General features: G+C 44.0%; 1 protein-coding gene across 1 annotated transcript in view; it reads right to left on the bottom strand.

The window, feature by feature from the left end:
• RERE (arginine-glutamic acid dipeptide repeats) overlaps nt 1-27,481 on the bottom strand; it is a 284,989-nt gene that overhangs the window by 35,639 nt on the left and 221,869 nt on the right. Inside the window, 1 exon segment of the mRNA XM_039841989.1 lies at nt 16,081-16,161. Within this exon segment, the coding sequence (XP_039697923.1) occupies nt 16,081-16,161 (81 nt within the window).

Below are 27,481 nucleotides of genomic sequence, written 5' to 3'. Positions count from 1 at the left end.
GAATCTGAGTTGGCCTCAGTGACATGCTGCTAACCAATGTGGTAAAAATGATGCTGCATGACACGTATGGCCGGGTCAGAAATGGCCTTGTCACTTCTGCCTAACTTTCTGGAACGGTCAGCCACCATGCTGGGAGAGGCCAGGCCGGATGTAATGTCCAGGCAGAGCGGCACTCCAGCTGACAGTGCCAGCTGAGTCTAGCCTAGAGACGACATGTGAATAAAGCCAGGTGACAGACATGTGAATAAAGAAGACCACAGCTGTCCGTGCCACCACCAGTCACTTGTGTCTTCCCAGCTGAGGGACCGGAAGTCATGAAGCAAAGACAAGTCACCATCGCTGAGCCCCCTTAGGAACTTCTGACCCATGGGACCCATGAACATAATAATAAATTGGTTGTTTTAACCGCTAAGTTTGGGTGGCATGTCATAGAGCAGAGGACAAGCGGAACACGTATGTGAAACCGTTGCACTCCTGGGATAAACCCTACTCAGTCGCCAGGTAGTGTTTTTTATGCATTGCTGGGTTCAGATTTTGTCATGTTTCACTTAGAACATTTTATGTTTCTGTTAGTGAAGTGAGAGACTGGTCTATGATTTTCCCTTCTTGGATTGTCCTTGTAAATAGTTTTGGAACCAATGGTAAACTGACCTTTTAAAATAAGTTGGGTTCTTTCCTTTTTTCCTTAGTCTCTAGAACAGTTCATATAATATTTATTTGTTAATTAAATATTTGGGACGATCCATCTGTAAAAGTATCCAGGGCTGGTGCTGGGAGCTGGGTGTTCAAGCAACCGATTCCCCATTTCTTTAATGATTACTGATATGTTCAGAGTTCCTATCTTGAGTCAGTTTTGGTAATTCTTATTATGTTTCCCTTTAAAAATTTTTTCCACAGTAAAGTTTTCCACAGCAGCCCTATTTTTTGTTGTGTATGTTTTTAAAATTCTGTATCTGCATTGGCTGCTTTGTTTCTAACATTGTTTACTTGTGCCTTTTTTCATAATCAGTCTTGCTTTGTCTATTTTATTAGTATTTTCATTAGTATTTTCAAAGATCATCTTATTTTGTAGTGTGGATCATCTCATTTTTATCTCAGATTTCATTAACATCTGGTGTTTCCTTTATTCTTTCCCTTTTTAAAAAATGCTATGGTTATTCTTTTTCTACTTTAATAAAATACGTTTCCTTTTTATTTCCTGTCTAAGGTTTTTATTGGACTATAATATTCTAGTAAAATAACTTTAAATACGTGTACGTAAAATTTTAAATACATTTACCCGTCTTAATCTTCACATAATCATTATTTCCATGATCAGACAGACTTTTAATTCAGCTTTAAGAAGATGAGAAAATCAAAGCCTGACCCATCAGCTAGCGTCTCAGATTCCAAACTGGGATTATTGGTATTCAGCTCCCTCTCTCCACGGCGCTTGTTCACTAGACTGACTACACTACTTCACTCATCATGACAATAACCAACCCGTGATTAACAGGAGTAAGAGTGAGAAGGAGGAAGGGTCCACGGGTAATCCCCAGTCACCGTGAAAACAACCCAGGGGTAACAACGCCCTCAGCCACTGGGAAGGGCAGGTCCAGAGTGCTGCCCCCAAAGCCTGAGCCCTCCCAACTCTCTCCTCTCGAAGACAGCAGTCAGCTATCTTCGGTCATTACAGGGCTGCCAGGGCTGGCGAGGCAAGGCCCCAAGTCCCCACACTGTTCCTCTGTCTCTGGATAAATCGACCACTAACTGTATGTCAGCTTTTTGTTTTGCCTTGGGGGAGTGTTGTTCAAAGTGGCATAAAGTTTTCCCCGCACACAGAGATGTGTAGGATAGGTTAAAATCCTGAAAAGAAAAAGAGCCAATGGTCAAGAGGCGAAGGCAAACCTGGCATTGCCGGCAGGAGTGTCACCTAACTTATTCTCTCTGGAGAACAATTTGGTACCATGTATCCAAGGCCTTAAAAATGCACATTACAATTCTAGTTATGTATCTTTAAAAAAAATAAAATAAATGAACAAGACCCCAAAATAAGACAAAGCTATTCATCAAGGAAAAAAATGTTAACAGTAAATAAAGTCCAAAACCTGGAAACTAGAAACAACTTAAATACTTGAAATGGGAAGCTGGTATCTTTTTTAAATGCAACCATCAACGATGATGATATAGATAAATGTTTAACGTAAAAGATCACAGTTAAAAAGTTAGATTACGGAATAAAATGAGGCCACCTCTGTTTAAATATTTACTGATATGCGTCTAGAAAGTGAACATGGACCAAAATGTTAACTAGTGCTCACCTCTTGGTGATGGGATTACCGATTATTTTACTTTTCTCCTGTATATTTTCCTGCATCTTCAAGGAGAAAAATTATTAAAACACACCTACAAAGTATAAACTTGAGTGTACTAAGATTTTAACTGTAGTAGTAGAGTTCTGGGTAAGCCAGCCTTATAGATAAGTGTTTTTTAAGCAGAAGGTGGCAATAATGTAACTTTCATTAAAAAACAAAAATAAAAACTGCATGCTAAGGTATTTTTAGGACTAAAGGGGCAACAAACAGGTCTACAACTTACTCTCATATAGTTTAGGGAGAAAAAAACACATACGGTTTTTACATGGAGAATTAAAAAGGGAGAGTTAGAGATAATGTGATAAAATATTAATATTTATGGAATCTTAAGTAAACGTTCTATGGAATTCTTTATATTATTCTTGTAACTTTTAAGTTTGAAATTAATTCAAACTAAAAGATTTTAAAAGGTAATTGTACATAAAATAGCCCAAACTTTAAAAAATTATAGTATTACACCAGTTAAATATGTTTGTAAGTGTCTCCATGTTTATATGAGAAAGAACAGTTAAGAATAATTAGAACAGTTTGAGAGTCTTATTCCATTTAGTTCAAGCAGATTCTTTAAAAATCTGAGATACTGCTTACACATGTAATTTTAGACCAAATTTTCAGTTTGGGCAAGAATCAGAGTTCACATGAGTTTGTGGGAAGAAGGATGAAAAGAACCACACCACAGTGTTCTACAGAGCCCTCCATCATCTCCCTATTAAAACAAGAACAAAAACGTCAGCCTCAAAAATCAACTTCATTAATAAGGGGCAAGAACAACACTGGTTAAATTGTTAAAACAGCGGCAAGTTCATGAATACTGAGGGTAGCTGAATACTGAGGGTAGAAGTCCAAAAAGCGCTACCTGCAGAGTTTCGTGGTGGATCAGAGTTAGCACGAGAAGTCCAGCACAGCACAGGCTCTCTCAGGAGCCGAATTCTGGCTGGTAAACTGCACATTTTCAGCACAGAATCTGGAAAAGATGAAGCTGTACTGGCCATTACAGGATTCTGTCCTCTTATGTGACAGAACTGTGACAGGGTCCCAGGACCTAACCCAGAAGGAAGCAGGCCCACATTTTTCCCAAGAGAAAAAGACTGGGGCTGATTCTGGGATACTGATCAAACCAGTTTCAATCCCAGGGCGCTTTGCTAGCTTACCAGAGGGTCCACTCTAAGACAGAGAGATCACCTGCAACTTACACTCCATTGCCATAAGTTGGCCAAGGAATCCCACTGTGAATAAAGAATTTCTAGGATAACAGAATCTTACTCTCCTCCTACGAAAAGCAAACATGGCCCCAAACAGAAGCATCCATATGACGGAGGCTCTGTTCTTGGCTCACCCCATTTCCGACCTGAATGGTGCCTGTGAGGGCCCCTTCAGAGTCACTGTGCCTCAGTTCCCTCCCCTGTGCTTGTGCAGTGACACCACGGGCTGATGGGGAGAACCGATGCAATACCGTCTGTAAAGCGTTCTCATTTGCGAGGATGAAAAGAGCCGGAACTACAAAGTCAAAGCAGTACTAAAGGACGTTTTTAGGCTACAGTCACTTCTGTCTTTTGAACTGGAGAACCACAAGGAGGATCAAAGGAGTGTCACTGTTTGTTGACTGCTGCTCTGGAGGCCTCCTCCCTCCACCTGGCAGAAACCCCAAAGAGAGAGGTCTACCACGATTCTTAACCAAAGCTGTACAATGGTTTCCTGGAACACCTTGAGTAGAAGAAACGGGGCAAATCAACATAGCTTGCATAGCCTGTCACATTTTTCTATGAAAACAGGCATTAAAAGTAAAAGGTGGCTTTGGGAGAAAGAAACGAAAGTATGTAGAGAAAAAGCTGTTTCGCCTCGTTTCTTTTGCCACAAAGGCCCGACACAGTGACTACTAAGGTTGCAGCAGCTCGCGTAACAAAATGCTTAACCTTGGCCAAGTTAACTCCCTTAGCCAGAAGGGCGGGGAGTGGGGGGAGCAAAATTAAGCTTACGGGAAATAAAGCTCATCAAAGCTGAACAGCAACAAAGGGCACCAGAAACATTTCTACTGTATCACATCCCACGGGCTGGCCAAGAGCCCGGAATTTTCATTACAACTTTTCAAAGAGAAGGAGAGAAGGAGAAAAAATATTTCACAAAAGCATTACCAAGGCCCCAACTCAGGATGCCCTGCTGTACAACCAAAATTTGCGAGAGGTCAGCCTTTCAGGGAGTCAAAAACCCAGCGTGTGGAAACGGGCAGGCCTTTTATATAGTAGGAGGGGTTCGTAAAACGACTACTGTTTTGCACTGAAGTCTCAGAGCTTCACAGATCATTAAAGGTTTCTGAACCACAGAGAAAGGAGGGCAGAGTTAAGGAAATAAATCAAAAGTCCCTCTGGGATGCACGAATGCCTACTTGGAACAGGCCTTCAGCACGAATATCCTCCACATTAAACAACAGGGAGGACTTTTCAAAATAAAAGCAGAAAAGACATTCATTTTGTTACAAGCAATGCACTTTCTTTTTGGTTTAAAGGTTATGTGTACCATAAAAAATGACTCCTGCCATGAGCACGGGGGGAGGTGGAGGCTGGCTGGGGGCAGGGTAGCAGTGAAAGAAAACAAGCGTAAGTGAACCAAAAGTCAAACAGAAATGCTCAGTCTGAGGCGCCCCTAACAACTTAAAATGTCTTGGCACATTTCAGGGCTGGGACGGTATTATTAGAAAGGAATTTCTGTCACATTTACTCCTTGCCATCCTTGCCTAAGAACTGAAATAATTTTCCCACAGCCAAAAAGAGTTCTCTTGTCTTGTGCGACATACACAGTGGAAAACCTGGGGAAACAGGACATGCCATCTTAAACGCAGAGCCACATATTTCTTAAGGGAACACTGGCTGTCTCGAAACCAGCAGAGGGAGTGCAGCATCTGAGAACAGGAAGTGGTCAACCCCGCAGCTAAGGACTTGTGTTTACCCAAGACAATGGCTGAGAAGTGGAGTTACAGACCTTCTGACCTTGCCCTCGTGGTATCATCCAGCAATGGTAAACATGCGATGTAAATGCTGAAGATCCACAATGAAATGCTAAACTACCTTCTCGGTCCGGACTGGTCGTAACTGGGCGAGGCCTTGGGGAGGAAAGCAGAATCGCCACGCGTGGGTCAGGAGACACTCGCTCTGAAGCAGGGTGTTGGGATACCCTCCCCACCAATCCGGAAAGAGGTGGGAGGGGTCTACGGAGGGAAAAGGCTCAGGGAAAGGCAGAAAATCCAATTTGGAAAACTGACAGCAAGCACCAGAGCCATAATTTTACCTTAAAATCCAGGGCTCCCAGTTTAGCCTGTGAGCAGCACATTCCCCGACGACACTGTTTCCGAGGGGGAGGGGAGAACTGTCACTCAAGCTTTGCTTTCAACAGCTGGTTGAAACAAAAGCAGCAAAGAGATGAATGCAAGTCTGCTGAATGACCGCCATGTTCATCTTCAGCCACAGTTTACCCGCACACGTGAGGATGGGCCGAGGGACGGATGTAGTGCCAAGATTATCCTGGGAGGCTCTGGGTAGCGACTATGGCTAATGAATGGCCTCGCCCACAAGGGATGAGCCTGTTTCAGGCACAGTCATGCTGCGGTTTGGCACTGGAAACCACCCGGCGCAGGTCCACTCCAGGTGTTAAAACGGCCTAACTGATGGCTGAGTGTGCACCGCTGTATCAAGTGATATCTTTTACTAAATCCTAATGTTAACACTTTCTCACTCTAGGAAATAAGAGGTAGGTTAAAAATGCTAACCTGAAGATGTGTTAAATGCAACAGGATCGAAAAACCTCTCATGTGATTTTGTTACACTAGGACGTGTGCCCTCAATGAACAGACATGCCCGCCTGCGGGGTCAAGGAGAGGGACAGGGCAAGGGACAGGAGCGACCCCAGCTGCTCGACACTGCTGAGAGAGTCAGACAAAGGTCCAAAGGAGCTCACCTAGAATGAACGGTGTGGGACGCAGAAGCATCTGGATAGCCTGGAGCCAGAAGTTCGGGCAGGAGATGTGCCAACTCCCCTGCCCCATCTGAAGAGCCTCTGTGAGTGTGGCTCATGGCAATAATCTTCTGTCATCAAGAAAGATGACCAGACCAATAGATGGGAGGTGAAGTGACTCAGACTCCAGCTTATTAAAAGGAAGGCATTTCAAACAATGGAACTGTCCAAAACCACCAGAGTCACATTTAATGGGTTCAATGTCACCAGGTTCTCCGAACGGCAGGGCAGCCAGTCTGCAGGAATGCTGTAGAGGGATTCAAGTATTGGGGAATTCATCGATACACAACAAGGACACCTCAAGGACTTTCTTTGGGAAGGTATTTCAAGCAAGTTTTAATGTCTGGAAACACCGAGCCTTCAACTAGCTTCAAGCCCTAACCGCACACGACTCCCTCGACCCTCCTCCCCGACTCCTCCGACCCCCACTACCACTTACACGTCCACACCTGTTCACACCGTGGTGACCTGTCGGAGACCCCCACGGGGCAGAACCACATCCCTTCTCGTCTCACCATATTCAACGAACTCTGTAAGTGCTCGCTGAGCAACTGGTATTAGTAATAAACCATAAAGTTTTTACACGCACACTTCTAAGCACCATAAGTCACTGATCCCTAGATAAATTTTATAACACATGTAAGTATTTATAGACATGCCTGGTAAGGCACTTAGCATCTGGGAAATTTGTCATTAGAACAGAATATATATAGTACAGAAGAAAACAGTATATGCATGAGTATGAGTCTAAGACAAATATAGCAGACAAATGGGTACATCATATAACTGTAAATTTGTACAGTTCAATATAAAAACAAAAATGAGTATACAGAGAAGCACATGGACTTTTCTCCTGAGTCTCCTTATAGGCTTACATGGTCAAAAGAAATTAGGGCTTCAAGTTTTGATACATAAATTCAGTACACTGGACAGAGCAAAGTCTGAAATTTATTTTGAAAGTTTTCTTTTGTTTTATTATCCCACATATTTCAGAATGTCTAGAGTTTGCCCAATGCACTTGCTGCCATTTAACTTCTGCTGAAGCTGGCCAGGTAAACCAATTTACTGGGCCTATTTCCTTGAGATTTAATTGTTCCACAAGTTCCAAATTTGTCCTCCAAAACTTAAACACCTCCCTTCACAACAACTTAAGGCCACGAACCTCTGACCCTATTCAATGTACCTCATTAGCACGTTTCCAAAACGGAGCCTTTGTGGGAAACAGAACCAAGGTTTGATCTTGGGAGGAGTGTGCCTGAGTCAATAATCACCAAGTCCCAAAGGTGCTGGACCTGTGCTCCTCCAGCCCTCTAAAATAAACACGTGCAAGTCATCATTTCTTCCCAAACTCAAGAAAAATCCACATTGGAACAAAGAGATAATGGCTGCAGCTGAAAAGCTGAAAATACATGACCAAAGCATCTCAGGGACAAACTTTAACTTAATATTGTCAGAACATCCTTGGTGGTGTTTTACTCACACAGCGAAAAAGACACAGGATAAAAATTCCAGACTGTTTTCAAGATAATAAAATGCCATATGATGGTGACTCACTGACTGACTAAAAGGGAAAAAAAAAATCCATAAACAGTCACAGGAACCTTGCTGCAGAATCTGGCAACACTGAATCTCCTCCACCTCACTTGGCTCTCACCTTCAGCGCGTGCATGTGCGCATGTACACACACACACACACACACACACACACGCACGCACGCACGTGTGATCATTCCGAAGCCAAACTGCAATTGGCTAATGGCTTACTCTACTGTTTAAGACAATATTTTATTCTTGACTCGCTCAATAAACCTGCTGAGAAAAATAAACAATGGGTTTCAATCTTATAAATAATCTAGAAAACAGAACTGCTGTGCAAACAGTAGAGGTGACTTATTGCCCATGATAAACAGAGCAGGAAGAGTCCCATGTGGCCAGGAGGCCTAAGTCCTAGTCTTATTGTCTTGGGACACTAGAGTCAGCAGGGATTTTCTGTCCATACACAGCGTTAAGGCCTGGGATGTCCAGGTTCCAACTGGTCTTTAAGACAGCATCAAAGCAGATCATGCAAACCAACATAAAGATCAAAAGATGAGCAAAAATTTCCTTTAAAACGCTTAAGAGTTTGAATCTTTTAGGACCACATATATCTATGGTTACAAGGTTTATCTACCCCTCATTCACATGTGTGAACACATATACAATTTCATTTTTAACAAATATTAAGGGCCTGTTATAGGGCACTAAAGGTGACAGAAAGAGGTATTAAAATGAGATTCCTGCCCAGAAGGCTTTACATTCTATATAAATATAGACATGCACGTGTGTGTGCAGAATAAAAATGCACGGGGGCGGGGTGGGGGGGAGAGGGAGAAAAAGGAAGTAGAGTCTGAAGTCCAATACTGAAATAAAATAAATATGTATTAGAATGAAATACGATGCTGCTGAGAGGGTATAACTTCAAATAAGATTAAAACGAACCAATTATGCAAGGATTATGATTTCGGATCCATTTTAAAACTTATTTTTAATGTCAGCTTTTAAAAGACTAGATGTTTAAAACATCAGCAAACTGGATTTTCAAAGTTAGGAGGGGTTCACAGATCTTATTAAGGCTAAAAAATATCGATATACGATATAAAGTATGAGCTCCGAGTATATAAATTCATTGAATATAACCATAGTAATCGCAACTTATAAATCTTCTTAAAGACCATGTCAAACCACCCATTTGTTTTACTAGCTAATAAAATGGGCGAGTCTATTTTGGCTTAAAAGTCGTAAGTATCTCCATCTAAAAGTCACTAGGTGACTAAGATCCAACCAGATCATTAAGAAATAAGGATTAGCAAATATCAAGAGTAAATAAATAACTGATCCTTACAAGCAGCACTGGGTTTAATAACACTTTAAAAGTCCAAGGCAGTTTTCATTTGAGTGCAGTTTCTGCAAGTGATACGTTGCATACAATCGAAGCACTTTCATGCCACCCCTACGAGTTCTAAAATTCAGGACAGGGCCAAAGGCAGGCCTAAGACCTGTACACTGACAGCAGGAGATACACGAGGACCTGGCTTTAAAAAGTCATTCAATTTTCAAAGACCTCCTTCCCCTCCCCCAACACCAGCACCAAAAAGTTTCTTACATGCAAATTTCTTAACTGCTTCACTTACACAGGGGAATCAGCCAATCTCTCAGATAACCCCAGTCAAAACTGGGCCCCTGCCCAGTAAAATATCCACATAGTTTAGACTATCAGACGAACAGATTCCAGCCTCTGCTTCATTTTACTGGGAACAAGCCCCCTGGCATGGGAATAACTACAGGATCAAACAACTGGCTGCCAAAATGCAGCGCCTGTTTCTATCGGTAATCGCTTCTGCCTTGCACGGAAAATTCCAACTCTATCTGCATCTACTCAAGGACAAGTTATTAAGAGAAAATGTATGGCACTTGAATGTCTATCCTTTTACTCAGTCTTGCCAACCTCTCAGGGTATTTATATTTTGTATTCGGATGTAAGGTGTGCCAGTGAAAGAAACACATGAAAACACTGTAGTATTAAATACGTAAACTTCATGTTAATGAGGTCATCCTTTCAAATAAAAAGGTTTCTATTAGAAACAAACAGGTCTAGCCTAGCCCGACTCACACACTATGACTACACGTCACAAAGCAAGGAGGACAACAGTTTTTATATGAAATATGACAGGAGTTACAGGTGTGTTTCTAGGAAAAAAAAACAGGAGATGGGAAGAGGGCTATATTAAGAAATTTCATTACTGATCATGAAAATAAGCCCAGATACTTTTCTATATGTTCGAAATACTCTGCAATAATTTGGAAAACAAAATCAAGTCCTAATAGTGAAATAATTTACAACTAACAGAACAAAAACAACTTATTTTAAGAATGAATGTGACATACAGGCTTAGGATTCTGCAGGTCTGCATTATTGTAAACAGCAGTGCTTCCGAAACTTTACTGTGCATTCCAATCACCTGCAGAGCTAATTTAAATGCAGATTCTGGTTCAATAGGAATGGGTGGGAGCCTGGGAGTTTGCAATTTTAACAAGCTCCAGGTGATGTGATGATGCTGGTCTGAGGACCGCACTGTGAGCAGAGAGGATACACAGCCTGTGCAGTGGAGGTCTCTGGTTTAAAACCAGAGACATTCTAAGGAATTGGCTTGGTGGCTGTAACATATTTGTGCCCTCAACGGCACCAACCTATTTCAGAAGCCCAGGCTTTGTTATGTAACTAGATTAAGCATTAATGAAACTAGGAAATTGTTTATCTAAGGTTATGATCTGAAATTAAATAAAACTTCAGGCTCAAATTGAATGCTAGAGTCATTTTTAACCTCTTAATATTAACAGAATTTTGATTACTCAGTCCCAAATCCCTTTCTCAACAGTATTTATTCTTTGCTAGGGGAATATGCTCTGTGCAAAAGATAATTTGCCTGAAGAAATGAACAATTAATATTCAGTAGTAATGTACATATTTAATAGAATTCACTCCCAGAAATACGGCTAAAAAAGGTGGTTGGTTATTTTCATGTTATTTCTCAAATTAAAAATTTAAATCTCTAATACTTTTTATCCTATCATCCAAAGTTAAGAAAAAAACAAAAAAACAAAACTAAAAACCCTAAACATCAAAACCACCCATTCCTTCCCTGGGCTCTTGGTCCCATTCAAAAAAACAGTGACACATTTTCAACAGAAATAAAAAACAGACTTCCATTTCCATACATCCCTTTCAAGGCCCCATTTTCTGTCTCACTACCAGGCTGAACTGTTACAAGAACCTGCTCCTGGCCTCCTTCTTGTTCATGCTGCTCAACAATGCTCTGGGCACCTCAGCACATGCTCCATTGCTTCTCTTCTCCAAAGCTTTCAGGTCTCCAAAAACACTCTTTGGAGAGAGTGCAAAGTCCCCCAGAGTCTACCCTCAAGCCATAATTTTGGTCTAAGTCCCACTGCATCAGCTCGTGCGACCTTCTCTTCAACCACACCAATGTACTCGCTGGGCACGTTTTGCAATTTCCTGTCTCCATGCCTTTGCTCATATTTCCTGCAGCTGCAAAGTCATTTGTCCTCCACCCTCCCAACCAAAGCCTGTCAAAAAAACGTATCCTTTCTTCAAAGTTCAGTTCAAATACCACACCCTCCAAAGAGCCTTCCAGAAGCCTTAGGCCCCTGCGCTCACTCTGGGGGGCCAGAACCTCCTCCCCACCCCGCAGGCCCCTGAGCACACATTGCCTGACATGGCAGGCATGCAAATGGTTCCTGTTCCCTGCTGTGATGCTGGCTCCCTGCCAAGCACGGATGGCACCTTGCTTCTCTTTATAGACACACCCACCCATTACAGTACTCAATGGTATACAAAATTTCTAAAAATTGAAACCAAGTAGAATATTTAGCTCTGGTAATGGGATGTAGGTGAAAATGAATTTCTAGTAAATACTGATGCACCAGCAACAAAGTATACAAATAACATGAGTTTACTTTCTATTGGGCTAGGTAGGTGCTCAAAAATAACACTAGGAAGATGAGAAACACAGTTAAGGGTATAAGCCTTTTCACCTTCTTCCTCCCCAGAGGCTAATTACAACATTGGGGGCACCTCTTCCTTCTCTCAACCAAGTTGGAGCAGATCAAATTGTCTTCTCACTAACATTAGTTGCATCTGAGACAGGTCACTGAGGTAAGTGCCCCCTGTCTACAATCCAACATGGATAAATTTGTCTGAGCAACAGTAGACAGAGCCACACACAAAGGCCAGCCAGGATTCAAGGGACAATCATCCAGGTGTCAGATATGGAATGTCTTTGGTTCAAACAACACAAACATATACTCGGCGTAAAAGAAGATACATGTTATTGTCACCCGAGTAATCATCTCATGGTTTTTGAAGAAAACCGCAGTGTGTGTAAAAATCAAACAAAAAACTATTTCTGTAACATCCATGATTTTATATTATTCATAATATGGGTTCCCCTCTTGGTAATGAAAATTCAACTCTATTCAGTCTCCTATTTTTTCAAACATTAATTCAGCATCAAAGGTCATGTAATTCATCAACCGAAAGAGTAGCTGCAAGTGCTTACAGCAGAGCCTGGTTCCGATCATCTCAGAATCTCAGCCATGGGACACTCACTGTGATTTACACAAACGTATTCACATCCAAGACTCTGATGTGGTTTAGGCTAAACAGTGTCTTGAGAAAGAAGTGCACAGCCAAGGGGAATCTGAGATGCTTGGCAAAGATACCTTACTATATTTTACTACTGATTATACATCTTATAAGCATATCGAGGGAGGCAAATGGTTATAGAGAAAGATAATAAACTACAGGATATCTGCACAACCATGATACTAAAATATTTAACTTGCAGTTATTCTCTTGGGTACTGTGAGGTTAACATGTATACCCACTCAGCTAAACCTCTATAAACAGTTGGTTTTCCACAATCACAGCCACTATTCCCACTTCAGTGGGCAGCAGTGTTCAGAAAAAAGCCCGATTTAGCTCCTGTGTAATAAACACCAGAAACCAAAAGAGCTAGGAGAGCTGTTTATGTCCAAGCCCACCAGGAACCTTTGTGTGCATAACAGCACTGAATGAAGTAGTAAGAATGGAAGTCTCCTCGATAAAGCTTCAAGGCAAAGAAAATACACCCTTACGCTAAGGCACTGCCCTCTAACCCCTCCAGTTTTTCAATTAAAAGTATTTTTGGCAAGATAGAGTAATAAAACCAGGTAATTTATTTTAAAAACAGGTAATCTATAGTTCAATTTGTTTACAAGTGGAAAATAATTCTGTACTTTCATAACAGTTAGCTATTCTAGGTAGTATTTAAGGTAGATGGGAAGAACAATCATTTTCAACTGTTTTTATGTACTCTCCATAGACATTATATTATTTAAATTTTCAACGTTATTCTAAGGGGCAGAAGGATCGTCCCATTTTACAGACGGACATTAAAGGACAGAGAAGTAGAATAACTTGCCTAAGGCCCGTAGCAGGTAAGTGGCAAAGGAGACAAGGACCATCATTTTGCTCTCAGTAACAGTGACAGCCAAAGACACACAAACATTTTATAAAGTTTATATGCAGCACATATAAAATTCTCATGCGAAATTTCCCATTTTAGAGAAAATAATTTTCCAGTCCATGTCAGGACTTCACCTGAACTTCCAAATGAACAGCTCAAAGGGGACTGCCACAGTTGAGAGATCGTCAAGTACTATAGTTACTGGGAAGGCCAAGAATAGAACACAGGTCTGCTGACCCCGGTACCCATGCCCAATCAGGCGTGTTCTTCTGGATGCTGACACCCTTCTGAAGTTTCAAGTCAGTTGCAAATAGCAAAGAAATGAGTTAATAATTCTGGCAAATAGAGAGAATGTGGAAAGTGTCAAAGGATTTGCTATAAAAGGAGGCATGACCGTATGAAGATTTCTACCAAGGAAGTTTTTCAACTAAGAACACTGGTGCTTGTGTATTTCCTCATCTTCTGTAGCAAAGAACCTTTGCCCTCCCCTCCCTATGAGTTGTGAATGATTAGCTTGCCTTTGTTGATAACTAAGGAAAATATAAGAAGAGTACCTCCCCCAGCAGATTAGAATACTTACAAATTTACCCTTCGACTGAATTCCTCCAATTCTACGCAGAAGACAGCAGAACACTAGGAACAGTTAGTCAGTGTCACCTATGATAAATCTTTCGGTGCTGCAAACAACTCTCCCATTAGCCCTGATGGTCCTGCCCTGATGAAGAGGTTGGAAGCAGGAAGGCTGCTGGGTGCCAGAGGAGAGGGGGAGAGGTAGAGAGGAGCTGTGTGACTGGGAAGCTGAGATGGCAGAGAAGTAATGGGGAAGGGTCTCAGGCAAGAGGCACCTGAAAAGACCAGAGAATGAGCTCAAAAGTTTGGTGTAAAGAGGACTTCTCTGTGGGAGAGAAAAGGCTACTTGTTGAGTTTGACACCATTGATAAGAATAAGGGATAACCAAGAGTAAGAAGAAAAACAGATTCAAAGACCCTCATCTAAGTTAAAGGTTGGCATTTCCAAATGCTAGACAGATTTCAGATTTAATGCTTAATCCTGTTATTACAAATTTATTTCTTAAAGTAGAAAGATGAAATAATTGGTGAGTGATATCTTGTATCAAATGCTTCACAGTTTGCAACTTTTAGCAGAGCACAGGGAGAGGTAAAACTTGAGTTGAGAGGTTATGATCTGGCCCATCACATCAGGTCAAATCTGCTCATTAATCTCTCTTGTTTTCACTCAAATTTAGTTGGCCAAACCAAAATTTCTACACTTGGGTGAAGGCACTGTAGTTTTAAAAAGTGCTTATCAAATTTCAAATAACTGAAATACTCAGAAAACTTTAAAGTATTTTTTTCACTGTTCTCCATAAAATACCTTTTTCCAATCTGGTCTAGGAAGAGCAAAAAATGAGTTGGTTTTATTCATTGATTACACAATATATTTTAACATCTGTATTCTTTTTTTTTAATCATTCTCAAAATGATCCATCTCAGCATATTTAGATGTATAATATATATTAAAAGTTCAATCTAATTATGATTGATTGATGCAAAACCCCAATTTATAGGAGACTATACTGGAAATCTCAGACCTGTCTTCCCTAGGAGTTATCGCTGTTAAGGTACTATACAGAAAAAGTGTCCAGAAAGAGTTTGTTTAAAAAAAAAAAAAAAACCAATTCAAAGAATCACAATCGACTATGAGGAAACCAGTGAGTAACACCCAATAAGAAAACAGACAAACAAAAAAAACCTCACAAAACAACCCAGCTACTTTTATGAGTATTTTTCATCTCTCTCTCCCATCCCACTCCCAGAGGGAATGTCCAAGTACCCCCCTCACCCTACCTCCTGAGGGCGCCCTAATTACCAGGCTCTGCTTCACCAGAGTGAGGCTGGTCCTGCTCCGCCCCTGTCCTCACTACTCCTGGGCCTAGCTAGAGGGACTATCCCCACCCTCCTCCAATAGCACCTGTAGGACACTGCAGATTAAGAAAAGTGAATCCCTTGCAAATATTCTCTTCATATAAACTTCCTCAGCAAACCCTCCTACCCCAAATTTGGTAAGAATACCCTAAGATCTGACTCTCAGCTTTGTGGAACACCAAAGAAGTTTTTTAAAGTCTCGTTTAAGAAATCTACAGGAATCCTTGTGTATCCATCAAATGAAAAGCGCAAAATTTTACGACCGAAAAATTTAAGAGTTAAAACTACTCTTTAAAACATAGCAACATTAAATATAGAAAAAGCTCCCCTTTCCAAGTCCCAATAGAATTCAAAGTATATGAGCTACAAACCACATCAACCAAATCTGAACGAGTGATAAATGACAGTTCCTATTTCAGCCACTGTATTTAAAATTAGATGTTAACTCCCCAACACCCCAGGCTGCCCCCCCCACCCCGCCCACCACCCTGTTACCAAAGACGGTTCCGTTCTTAGAACAGAGGTCCACTTTCTTTGGGGGAGAAGCATAATCTGTCACTTTACTATCTCGACTCACGAGCTCAAAGTGGAGAAGTAAAACGAATCGGATCCGGGAGGCCGGCCCCGGTCTGGGCACCGCGCAGGGTTAAAGGAAACCATTTCATGAGACGGAGTGCGGAGAAGCAGCAGAGCGGCGAGGAAAAAACCAAGTTACATAAAGTCCAGCTGTACTCACTGTCTCCTTACTGGGGAGCAGCTCCTTCCTAATTCTGAAGAAGTTCTTGCCGTACTGCCTGAGCCCCTTGACGAAGCGTTTCTGTGATAAAGAGAAAAAAAAAACAAATGGGATGTAAAAACCGAAAACAAAACAGGATGTCAGCAAAGCGAAGATATCTGCAATCAGCAGAATAACCAGCACAAAAAGCCCTAGCCAGGGAATACTGACTGCGGGGGATTCAGAAACAGACCTGGGGCTCCCGGCCAGGGCAGGCCCGCGACAGCCTCCATCAGAACCCCAACCCACACCCCACAACGCACACACGCTTAGGGAAAGGACATCCTGTGTCTGAGGCTAAGAAGCAATCTGTGCCCTCTGTGCCACCAGTCTGTGCACCGGTCCACCAAGGCGTAAACAACAAATATGCCCCGTGGTTCCATAAAAAGGCACAACTGCTTTCTACCTGAGAAGGGGGCTTCTCAGAGCGCCGAGCCGGAGGGAGGGGACGGAGGGGACGGAACCAAACCTGGAGACTACTCCCCAGAGGCACCCTGGCGGGTTAAAAGGCCCTTCCGTTAATCCGAAGAATTCACCGCCAAGGCACCGACATCGCGGAAGCCCACTTGGGGCCCAGACCCCAGCCGGCCTGCCCCGCCATCTCCGTCACTAAAAGCCACTTCAAGGCACCAAATAAAGAACCACCAGCACAGCACCCCTTCCTTCTTCCCGACGCCCCTCATCGCCCGCCCTTCCCCATTTCCTTAGCAGTTTGGAGACTTTCACTTCGTCCCATTCCTTTGGGGCAGCCCCTCCCCGCCTCAGTGAGGGTAGCTCCCGGCTCCCCTGGTCCCCAACCTCGGGGCTGGGGTCTCGAAGCCCCGTGGCGCGTGGCTGACCCCTGTAGCACCTCCCGGCAGGGTGGGCGCGGGGGCGGCCGGCAGCCACAGGTACGCGGGGCGGGCGCCAAGCGCACCCACGGTCCGGGGCTGCAAGAGGCCGCGCCTGTCACTGGGCTCCGGATGCAGCTCCACAAAGCGCAGGGCGGGGGTGGCCGGGGTGGCTCAGCGTGTGACCGTGGCGCGGCGCGGGATGCGGGGGGCGCGGGGCTGGGGCCACCGCCGCCGCCACCGGGGGAGGAGGCTAGAGCGCGGGGCTAAGAGCCCGGCGCGGCCGCGGGAGGCTGCAAAAGACGGCCTGGATCGCCGCGCTGCCCGCCAGCCCCACACTCGGGCCCCCACCCCGGGGCGCCGCGCCGGGCCTGCGCCGGAGCCTCCCGGGACCCGGGCGCTGGGGTGTCGGTTCCCTCCTTCCGAACAGCAGGAGTAAATCCGGGCAGCAGGGCACAGAAACTTCCTCCCTTCCGCGGCGAGAGTGAGCAGAGGGGGCCCGCTGGGCTGGGGCCGCGCTGGCTCTCGCGGCCCTTTCCAGGCCGCTCCGTCTCCAGTCCTCTCTCCCGGTGGCCAGAGTCAGCAGCACGACGGCCGCACGTCCACCAACCCCCGGATGCGAAGTAGGGGCCTGGCCCCGACGACCCCCGCGGTCTCTTCCGGCCCGGGATTGTGGGCGGCCGCTCCGCGCGGCCCAGGCATTAGCCTGCACCTCGCAGGGCGCCGTTTCACAACTAAATCACCGCGGAAGCTTCCCAGCCAATAAATCACCTGCCCACCGGGAGCAGAGTCCCTCCCACTCCCCATGTTTGAGACCAGCCGGGCAAATTCGGTGAAGAGCTAGGCTTGGCCTGCGAGACCTGATCTGCAGTCTCCTCTCCATTCCTAGAGTCTCTGCATTTTTAGTTTTCATCCCTTTCTAAGATATGACTCATCATTGTCAGTTTTCAATATATTTCGTATAGTTCAAAGGAAAAGTCTGTCAAGGCTCAAAAAATAAGCAGGCTCTCTTCTGGGCCGGAGAACAGTGCCCTCTGTGAGCTGGCAAAAGTGTCGTTTCTTAAAAAGATCAACACGCATCCTGGGCTCTGGGCAAGGCATCTCCGCCGGGCATGGGAAGAGGAGCGCGGCTGCCCTGGGTTCGAGGCGCTCCACCGCAGGCTAGAAAGCAGGTCGATCTCTGGCCCTTTATAAAAGCATCGGAGGAACAAAGGGTGGTGGGTGGGGCTAGGAGAAGGAAGCGACTCACAGGGCTGAGGTCTTAGAGGAAGTGACAAGGAAGAGCATGAGCCTGCCAGGTGGGCTCCAGCAGGGCTTCACGCGGAGGAGTCGGCCGGGAAGGGCATACAGAACATTCTGGGAACTGCAAGGAGGGCAGGCTGTGCAGAAGGGAGTGCCATCAGACAAGACGGAAGTGGCAGGGAAGGACCCGGTTGCAGAGAGCCTTTCAGACCAGGGAGAAGAGTTAGGTCCTAAATGTGGCCCCGCAGAGACATTTAAGCATGAATGTTCCAAGAAAAGCCTGGGTAAGGACTGCTGTGGCTGTGGCATAGCTGTGGATTAGGGACAGGCTGGCTGCTCTACAGAGACTAGTTAGAGAGGCTGGTGACAGCCCAGTCGTGAGATGAGACGGGCCTAAACTCAACCTCGGCCATCAGAATGAATGCTGCTTCATCCACTCCATAAGTATTTACTGAGCACCGAGCACTGGGAGGAATTTAAAAGTAGCCATGGGCTTTTATTAAAACTGCAATTCATTTTTAGCAGGTAAGATAAATGTATGTGAAGTCATCACAGAACCACCTGACTTAGCTCAGCCAAGTGCGGAGCAGTGAAGCGTAGCTCCTCAGTGCAGCAAGGGAGCCACGAAGAAGGGTGGACTGTGCTGTCACGGAGGCGGCCAGGCACGGGCCAGACACGAAGAACAGAGAGCACGTGGAGAGGGGGAGGGGCTGCGGAAGGCCTTCCACGAAAGACAGAGGTGGAGGACGGGAATCGGGTTACAGGAGAGGAGGGTCTACACGAAGTTGAGGTGGGTGGCCCGGTGTGAGTCAGGCGGTGGAATGCCAGGACCATGCAGTCTGAACGTGGGCCTGATGCCAAAAGATGCGAAGCGGTTTCACTAGGAGGCGGCGTCTGAGAAAGACGGACGCCGGAACAACAGGGCAATGTGGTGCAGCTGAGTAAACTTGAGTTCTGTCTGAGCCAATTCTTCTAGTTATGACAAAATCCTCTGACCACCGTCCATTCAACTAAGAGCTATTATATGCCAGGAGCCTCACATATGTTAATTCATAATCCTCATGACCTACTAAAAGAAGTCCTACTATTATCTCCATTTTACAGACAAGGAAGCTGAGGCACAGATGTGTATGCATAAGTAAGCAGACCAAGGTCACCCAACTCCTCAGGGGCAAAGACAATTCAAACCAAGGCTCCAAAATCCATGCCCTGCCACACTCTCTGTGAAATGAAGACAAGAGTCTACAGAAGTAACCATTTTCAGTCAGGGTACCATTATCTGTGACTCTGCCCTTTTCTGTTGGCCCCAACATCAAATCACCAAGTCCTCAGTATTCTTCCTAAGAAAGGCCTTTCGATGCCCTCCTTTCTTGCCCAGTGTAGTACTAGTCCCGGGCCAAGCCCTCACCTCCCCTTCCTGCTGGCTGGTCTATTAACCCGCCTCCCCCATCCAGCCATTTACAATCCTCTGCAAGAAAACTTTCAAAACCAGAGATCTCACCATGAGTCCCACCCATCCTGTTCTCCGCCCCTACCAAAGAACAACTCTCTGACCTATTCAGGGTGGTGTTTATGTCCCTTAGACCTGAATTCAAGGACCTCCAGTATCCAGTCCCTGTCCCTTTCCGACTAGATGTCCAGGAATGCCAACTGGCCCACACTGCAACTGTGTGAACTCCAGACTCTGGGGTGTCTTTTTTACTCTCTACAGCCTACCCAAGTTACCTCCAGTTTACTTGAAATCCAAGTTCAAGTCCTTCCCACTCCAAAATAAAATTCCCCTGACCATTCTCCTTTCCCATTTACTCGGCATTTACCTGTATAAGGTCTCGTGTACTGATAGGGTCTATAAGCTCTGAAAAGACAGGAATTGCATCTCACACCACTTCGCCTCCCTACAGAATTAGGCAGTTGTGGCCCTCAAGTTTCTGATACATGAGTAAAACAAACCATGAGATGACAAGGGCCTGGGCTAGGGCAGTCACAGTGGAAACAGACTGTTAAAAGTCAAAGGGTCCATTTTGAACTCTGATAACAGAGTTGATGTTCTTGGCTCCATGACACTAAACTCCTCTGGTTTTCCTCATAACACCAGGCTTAATTCCCTATTCAACCTCTAAATGTTGGACTCTCCCCAAGGCTTTGTTCTAGGCTTTCTGCTCTCCAAACTCCTTCCCAACATACATCCCACCGCACCCTTGGCTCTAAACATCATCCAAGATCCTCATGATTATTTCTATGGTAAACGTATGGTCCCAGCTCACTGGCAACGCTTGCCTGAATGTCTTATAGACATTTCAAACTAACTGCTTTCAGACGTATGGGTTTGACATCTGGTGGTGAACAGAGACCAGTTGTCAATGTATTTCAATGACTATACTATCAAGTGCAAAGCACCACTGTCTCCACTTTTTAAAAAAAGCTTCATGTGGCCTGTACTGTCATTTCTCTATGGAAAGCCACAAGGCCTCAAAACTGGTAAAACATCTGCTTCTCAGAGACCAGCCTTTACCTTGTGGTTTACCAGAAGTGCAGCGTAGCCTTTAAAATCGAAACAAAGCCAACCCACTCCGAGCAGTCAATGATCAGAACAGGTCGATATGTTAAATGGGTTTCTGAGGCCATCCTCTCCTTTCCCTGTTACTTCATCTCTCTTCAAATGAAGACCCTGAAGTTTTTAAGACTTTAATTTAATAATTAGCACAATCCACTTACAAAGAGAAAGATACAGGCATACCTCGGAGGGATTATGGGTTTGGCTCCAGACCACCTCAATAAAGCAAGTATTGCAATAAGTGAGTCCTAATCTTTTGCTGGTGGAGGCTCTTGCCTTCAATTTGTAAAAAACGCAACATACTTGAAGTGCAATGAAGCTGAGAATAATAAAACGAGGTACGCCTGCACTACGAGCTTCTAAAAGACCGTTCACAGACATGGTCTGTTTCTTAGCAGCCTTCCAGCAATCGAGCTGAAATTCAGTATTTCTAGTGGTGAAATTCAAGGCCTCATGAGTTATTGCTCTGTCCCTTGGCTTTTCTCTCTCTGACAGTGTACAGATATTCGGATGCTGGGACGTCAAGGGTGAAGGAAAAAGAAAGAAGACTGCAGTCACTTAAAAGGCGGTGACTTGGGCTGGGCCACTGCTCCTGGTGCTGCACAGCCCTGCTTTTTACGCTCCACAGACTTGTGGTCTGACTGCTCTCAGCTGTGTGAGCTGAGGGTCTTGGGGTGTTGGCACTTGTTTCTCTGGTGCTGTGTTTCCAGCCAACCTGACTGTGTTCCTTGGGGGCAGAAAGCAAGTCCTTTTCTCTTTCTGTATCTCCACAGCCAGATGAGATCCAAATATAACTATAAATTTATTTATGACAAGGAAACGGTCCTTTGTTTTACAACCTTAGTTTGTGGTTGTGCTCTAGTTTTATTTACTGAAATACATTTTGACATATAACATTGTGTAAATTTAAAGTGTACAACACATTAACTTGATATATACTGTAATATGATTGTCACTGTGGTGATAATTAGAACCTCTGCTATGTTACATAATTATGCTCCAGTTTTCAGACAAATTACTATAGTTTTCTATTATTGGACTAAAACTTATCATCATCATCATTATCAGGAGTTACCTACTTATAACTACTTATAGAAAATATTTAACTCCTGGCTTTAAAAAAGCAAGTTACCTGAACAGAGTACTTACTGTTAAACCGAGTTTAACAGAATCTAGAAAGTTCTATTTCTCATTTTTGGTAAAATGGAAAGAATTTGAGGTTTAAACTCAGAAGTCCTAGGATACAGTCTGCTCTTCTGCTCCATAAAGGAAATTCTGACATGGCTGTTTGGACACAGCCACTTTTGAAATGAGAGATACTTAATAGAAATAAACATAATTGGGTCAAAATGCAATAACATTTTACCCTATGATAATAAAGTAATACGTTCAGAAGGTCCTCATGCTGTCGCTGAGCCAAGCTCTGTGCACATGAGCACTGAACGCCTTACTGGCCTGGCCAGGTGCTGACCCTCTCCACCCGCAGGGTGGCAGGGTGGGCCCAGGGCAAGCAGCTCCACTGCTGTGTGTTAGGATATAAAAGGGTGGGGAAAACCACCCTACATCCAATAGGAACAATGGCTACGCCTGAGCGGTGCTGGACAGGCTGGACTCCGGCTTCAGGGCTCCACAGGCACTGACTCATTGAAGCATCACAACATTAGCAGGAACCACTACTATCTCCATTTCACAGATGGAAAAACTAACCGTATGTCACCAAATCCCTGGACCAGGGTGGAAGGGCAAAGGGTGACAAATATAAACAACCGGGAGCCTCAGGGATGGGGTGAAGCCTAAGAATGGAGTCGGGGCAGGGTGCGGATCAGGGGTATGATGGACGTCTGTTGCCTGAGTTTGAATTTCAAGATTTGAAGTGTTTTCCCCCAAATCTATATATAAACAAGGCTATATTCTTGTAACTTAATTTATTCTTGCCTCAATTTGTTCACCTTTTAAACTGGCCCTCAAATACCCACCCTACCCATTTGAAAAGAATTATTCTGCATATTAAAAACTGGATAGCACAGAGAAGGGTACTGGGCTGAGAGTAAGTCCTTCAAAGAATAAGGTGTGCTTATGTCCCTCATCTGCACGTGAAACCCCAATATGGCTCATCTCAAGTGCTGGATCTGACCTGTGTGTGCAGCAAAGAGGAGAGGCAGGGACAGGGGGACGGTGCTACAGAAATGGCTAAAAGATAACTCTGCATTAACCCCTGGCTGAGAGCTTTCAAAATTAACTCCCTCTAGTGAATTTTAACTAGTGTATCACAGTAAGAAACTCACCAGGACTTATGAAAAGCGACTTATACTGTCCCTCTACATAACTGTTTGGAAAACACAGTAGGTATTAAAATGATTCCCACTGTGAAAATGGCTCCTTCTGCTCTACCCTGTTTGCTGCACAAAATTTTATGTTAATAATATATTGCTTCTCGGGGGACTGAAGAGCAGGCAAATCTTCAAGTAAGCAAACCACAGTCTCAGCCCCACGCCCCGCTTGACAGAGATGTGACAGTGTCCGCCGGTAAGCCAGGCATGGAGTAAGAGGAGCCTGTCCGCTGAACAACAGTGGAGATGTGTCTTAAATGTGGGCCTGCTGACGAGCAGCAAGGTGGAAAGAGAATACTGATGCCAAGCAGAAGACATGAACGTCTTTCCACACATCCGCATTACACAGTGCCTACCTGCTCATCGGGGGCTCTATCGGACTCATCATCAGACGAGAACCTACAGCTTCTCAGCCACACAATCCTGCATGTTATAGATTCCCATCACCCCAGATCTAAAACACATTTCCTGCTGGAGGTATACTATTGATGCTGCTTCGAAAGTATCGTCTGGTGTTTGGTTGTAAATACTCAACATATTAATGAAAGGGTGATCTGAGTAAAGCACTACGTTTTTAGTAAATAGCACCAGAAGCAATCTGTGAGGAGACATGCCATGGTGGGCGTTTCCAAGATTTCTAGTATGTTGCTCCTGATTTCTGCCGCCACTCTGTAAGCACACTTTGAACTTACTAGCATTTTTACAAGATAAGCGCAGTAGTTATACTCAAATTTTTTAACTGTGCAGGAGGTCGACTCCATTAAACCCTGCGTTTGTTCAAGGGTCAACCATAGTTAATAGTTTCGTTAAACTAGTTATAGTTTTTAAAAAGCAAGCAGGATTACCATTTAAAATAATAATCGCATTTTGATAGACGTTCTCATCTCTCTAGATCTGACATTATTCTCTAGCTCAGACTTGTACCTACATTCTCTATTCAGTGTGACATCTTCCACAGTCTCAGGACGCTACAATCTCAACATGGACACTGGTGGGTCCTAGACCACATCCTCCTCCTCCGGGGTCCTCACACACTCTCCAAGATTGGTGTCTCTGGGCCCATTCTACAGATGGAGGAACTGAGGTTCAGCGAAATTAAACAACCTACCCCAACCCATAGCCAATCACGAGGGGTGGAGAAGTAAATGAGACTTCAAAATAGGATTAATAACTTGAAATCAAGATACAAAAAACATTCTTTTGTATCTACTCATACCAGGAGAATTAAAGGGTATATTTCTTTCGTTAAAAAAACCTCGGAAGGAAATTTTACATACACTCACATACATACTTGCTCTGAAGCAAAAGCATGTGTCAGAGATTATACACTGAATATCTATGTTTACATTTTCCCCCCAAAATGACTTGGCTTAGAGTGCATGGCTCTGCCACTAAGTGACTGGATCCCTTATCAGGGGCCCAGCCCTCTCGCAGGGCTTATGTGTGCCAGTGTGAGATGGGCGTTGGGCCTTCTATGGTCTATGATGCCTCTGCAGTGAAGTCTCTAGTTCTCCATCACAAGGAGCCGCGGTGAGGGAAGCAGCTTCTTTCCTACATGGAAGCAGGACAGGATGGCCAAACTCTCCCCCAAAAGACACTCTGCTAATGCACAATATGTTTTGTTAACTGTCTCATCGGGAAATTCAGAGGGTTAGTCAAAGATACCTTTAATGTTAAATAAATCCTAGTTTTAGCAGAAAAGACCTGTTTCCTCACCTCAGCCCAAAAATATTCAATGGCACTTACAACAGAAGCCCAGATCCAAGCTTGTCCATTTCTAAAGCGAGGCCCATCTCGGGTCAAACACCGAGGCTGTTTTGCTGTCATGGAGGGGTAGGTGATACCAAAGCGTCCTCCTTCCCGCTTCCTTTGCTTTCTAGTCTTCCAAAGACCACAGAGTACAAGAAGTAAGACAGGTAGGTCTAATGTGATTTGTCTGCCTTCCTTAGCGCACAAGTATCGTGATAATGGACAGCTCCCGGTTTCAGTCACCATTTCATCCACCCTCGGTCCCCATTAAGATTAGCTATAACACAAAGGGTGACTGTAGTGCCAGGTCTTCAGGTAGCTGAGTTTGAGGTTACCAAGAAGAGTCTCACAGTCTTCCTATTCCAGCTAACTCCTCTGCTGATGAGCTCCAGAAATGTCTACAAAAGCCACGCAACTGTCAACTCCACACTCACTGCCTGCCACATCTGCTAATGGTAGAATCAGAGAATGTCAGAATTGGGAGGGAAGCTTCAGAGCATCTTAGCTGGTCAAAATTTATTTTATAGAAAAAGATCATATATTATTTAAAGCAAAACAAACTAAAACATACCCACGAAAGGTTTCTATTTGTGACAGACTGCATTTCCATCTCATCCCACACGTTGCTTTTGAGCTTTGGGTGGACTTTTGAAACTGTCTTGACCAACAGGACAGAAGTGACACTGGTTGACCTCTGAGGCTGGGGTGTAAAAAGCAACACAGCTTCTGCTGGGCTCTCCCTCTCCAGGCACGGAGTCCTATACCGCCGCCTTAAGAGGTATGGCTACCCTACAGCCACCGTACGAGGGAGACCACCTAGGGACAGAGATGCTGCAGAAGCTCCAGCTGTTCCAGCCCCAGGTATCTGAGTCTTACTAGCCCAGACTCTTGAGTGAAGGAGCCTTTGAGATGACTCCAACCCCATCTACCATCCGAATGCAACATCGGGAAAGTCCCCCAAGTCACAACTGCACAGCTGAGCCATTTCTAAATTCTCATCCCACAGAAACTGAGAGATGATAAATGACCACCGTTGTTTTAAGTTGAGGTGATTTTTACAGTTGGGGGCAATTCATTATGCAGCAATAAAAACCAATATGAGGTTCATTACGAAAACCACTAAAAACTGCAACTACAATGTTAGTGAACTATTAATTAATTAAGTGAACTGGCAAACACTCTTCTGATCAGACTCCTCGATCTGCACGCCGATCACTCTCCACAACCCTACTATGCTTTAGCACCTTGCTCTTATTACCATATGACGTGACATGATATACATGATCCTAAACATGAGGAAATTTGTTCACTGCTATAGCCCAGCACCTGAAACAGCACTTGATCAACAACCACTGCTTGAATGGATAAACAAACATTATCTGGGGGTGAGCAAGCCTGGTCTTCCCAAAACCCTATTTTGAACTTCCCTGTCATTTGCCTTCTAGCTTTGACTCAATGTCTCCTGATTATGTGTTCACCATTAAGTTTCTAACTGTCTAATTACTTCTTACAAAATTATTTAACACCAACTTTCCTGTCTATTCAAATATACAAATCCCACTAGAGAAACCATACCATCTACTCCATCATGAAGACGAATATTAACTTTTTCAATGCACCTGTGTGCTAAACCCTTCCCAGGTGGTCTCAAATGTCAAATAAAATTACTCCATTTTTCATTCAAAGACCACAAGTTCAATAGGAAAAAGACCTTATGTCAGATGGTTTACATAGCAACTGGGCCCACTAGCAAAGGCCACTGAGTGATCCGATGTATGTCTAGCCATGTGCACCCCCCCACCCCCTGAGCCTAGATGATTACGTTGAGTATGCTGAAGCCCTTTCATTACGGCAGATTCAACAAAGCATCGCCACTGGGTGAGTATCAGAGCACGCTTCGATGCATTTCAAGTCAAATGAGAACTGGCTAGTTAAGCAGCAGCATTAACAGATATAGAAATGCTGCCAGCTAAATATCTCTTGCCAATTATGGCTGCCCAGCTACACCCAGATTAAAAATAAACCAACACTAATAACAGAACCCAAGTGGGCATTAGAGGTGCCTCCTCTCCCTGAGTTATCACCATAGAGTCTTCCCATAAACATCCCTGTGAAGTGGCTAATAAACAAGTCATTGCAAAGTTCATCTTCTTTAACAAAGTAGATCTCAACATAAGAAGAAAGAGGAATACACTGAAAAAAGAAATGTGGCTTGTCTACAAGTTACAAGGGAACAAAAAAGTAGGAATATTTAGTGAGGAAGCCTTTTGCAAAAAAATGTAATTGAAAGAGTCAAGATCAGTGGCTGCCCAGTAGAGACTGAACGTGAGTCACAAACGTGAGCCGAATATGTAACTTTAATTTTCTAGTAACCATAATTAAAAAAAACAAAATTAATTTAATAAGAGAGGAGCTTCTCATGCCCATTTTAATGTATAATATATCTAAAATACTATCAATTCAACATGCAATCAATATAAAATTATTAATGAAATCGTTTACATTCTTTTTTCATACTCGGCCTGTGAAAGCAGCGTGCTTTGTACTCTCACAGCCCCTCTCAGCTCGGGCGAGTGTGTTCCAGTACTCAGCAGCCCCACGTGGCTTAGTGGTTACCGAATCAGACAGCACAGGACTAGAACGATCCTTACCTCTTT

The sequence above is a fragment of the Pteropus medius genome, unplaced genomic scaffold, assembly GCF_902729225.1.
Source record: "Pteropus medius unplaced genomic scaffold, Ma_sr-lr_union100, whole genome shotgun sequence".
Taxonomy (NCBI): domain Eukaryota; kingdom Metazoa; phylum Chordata; class Mammalia; order Chiroptera; family Pteropodidae; genus Pteropus; species Pteropus medius.
This window is presented reverse-complemented; position numbering and strand designations above follow the sequence as displayed.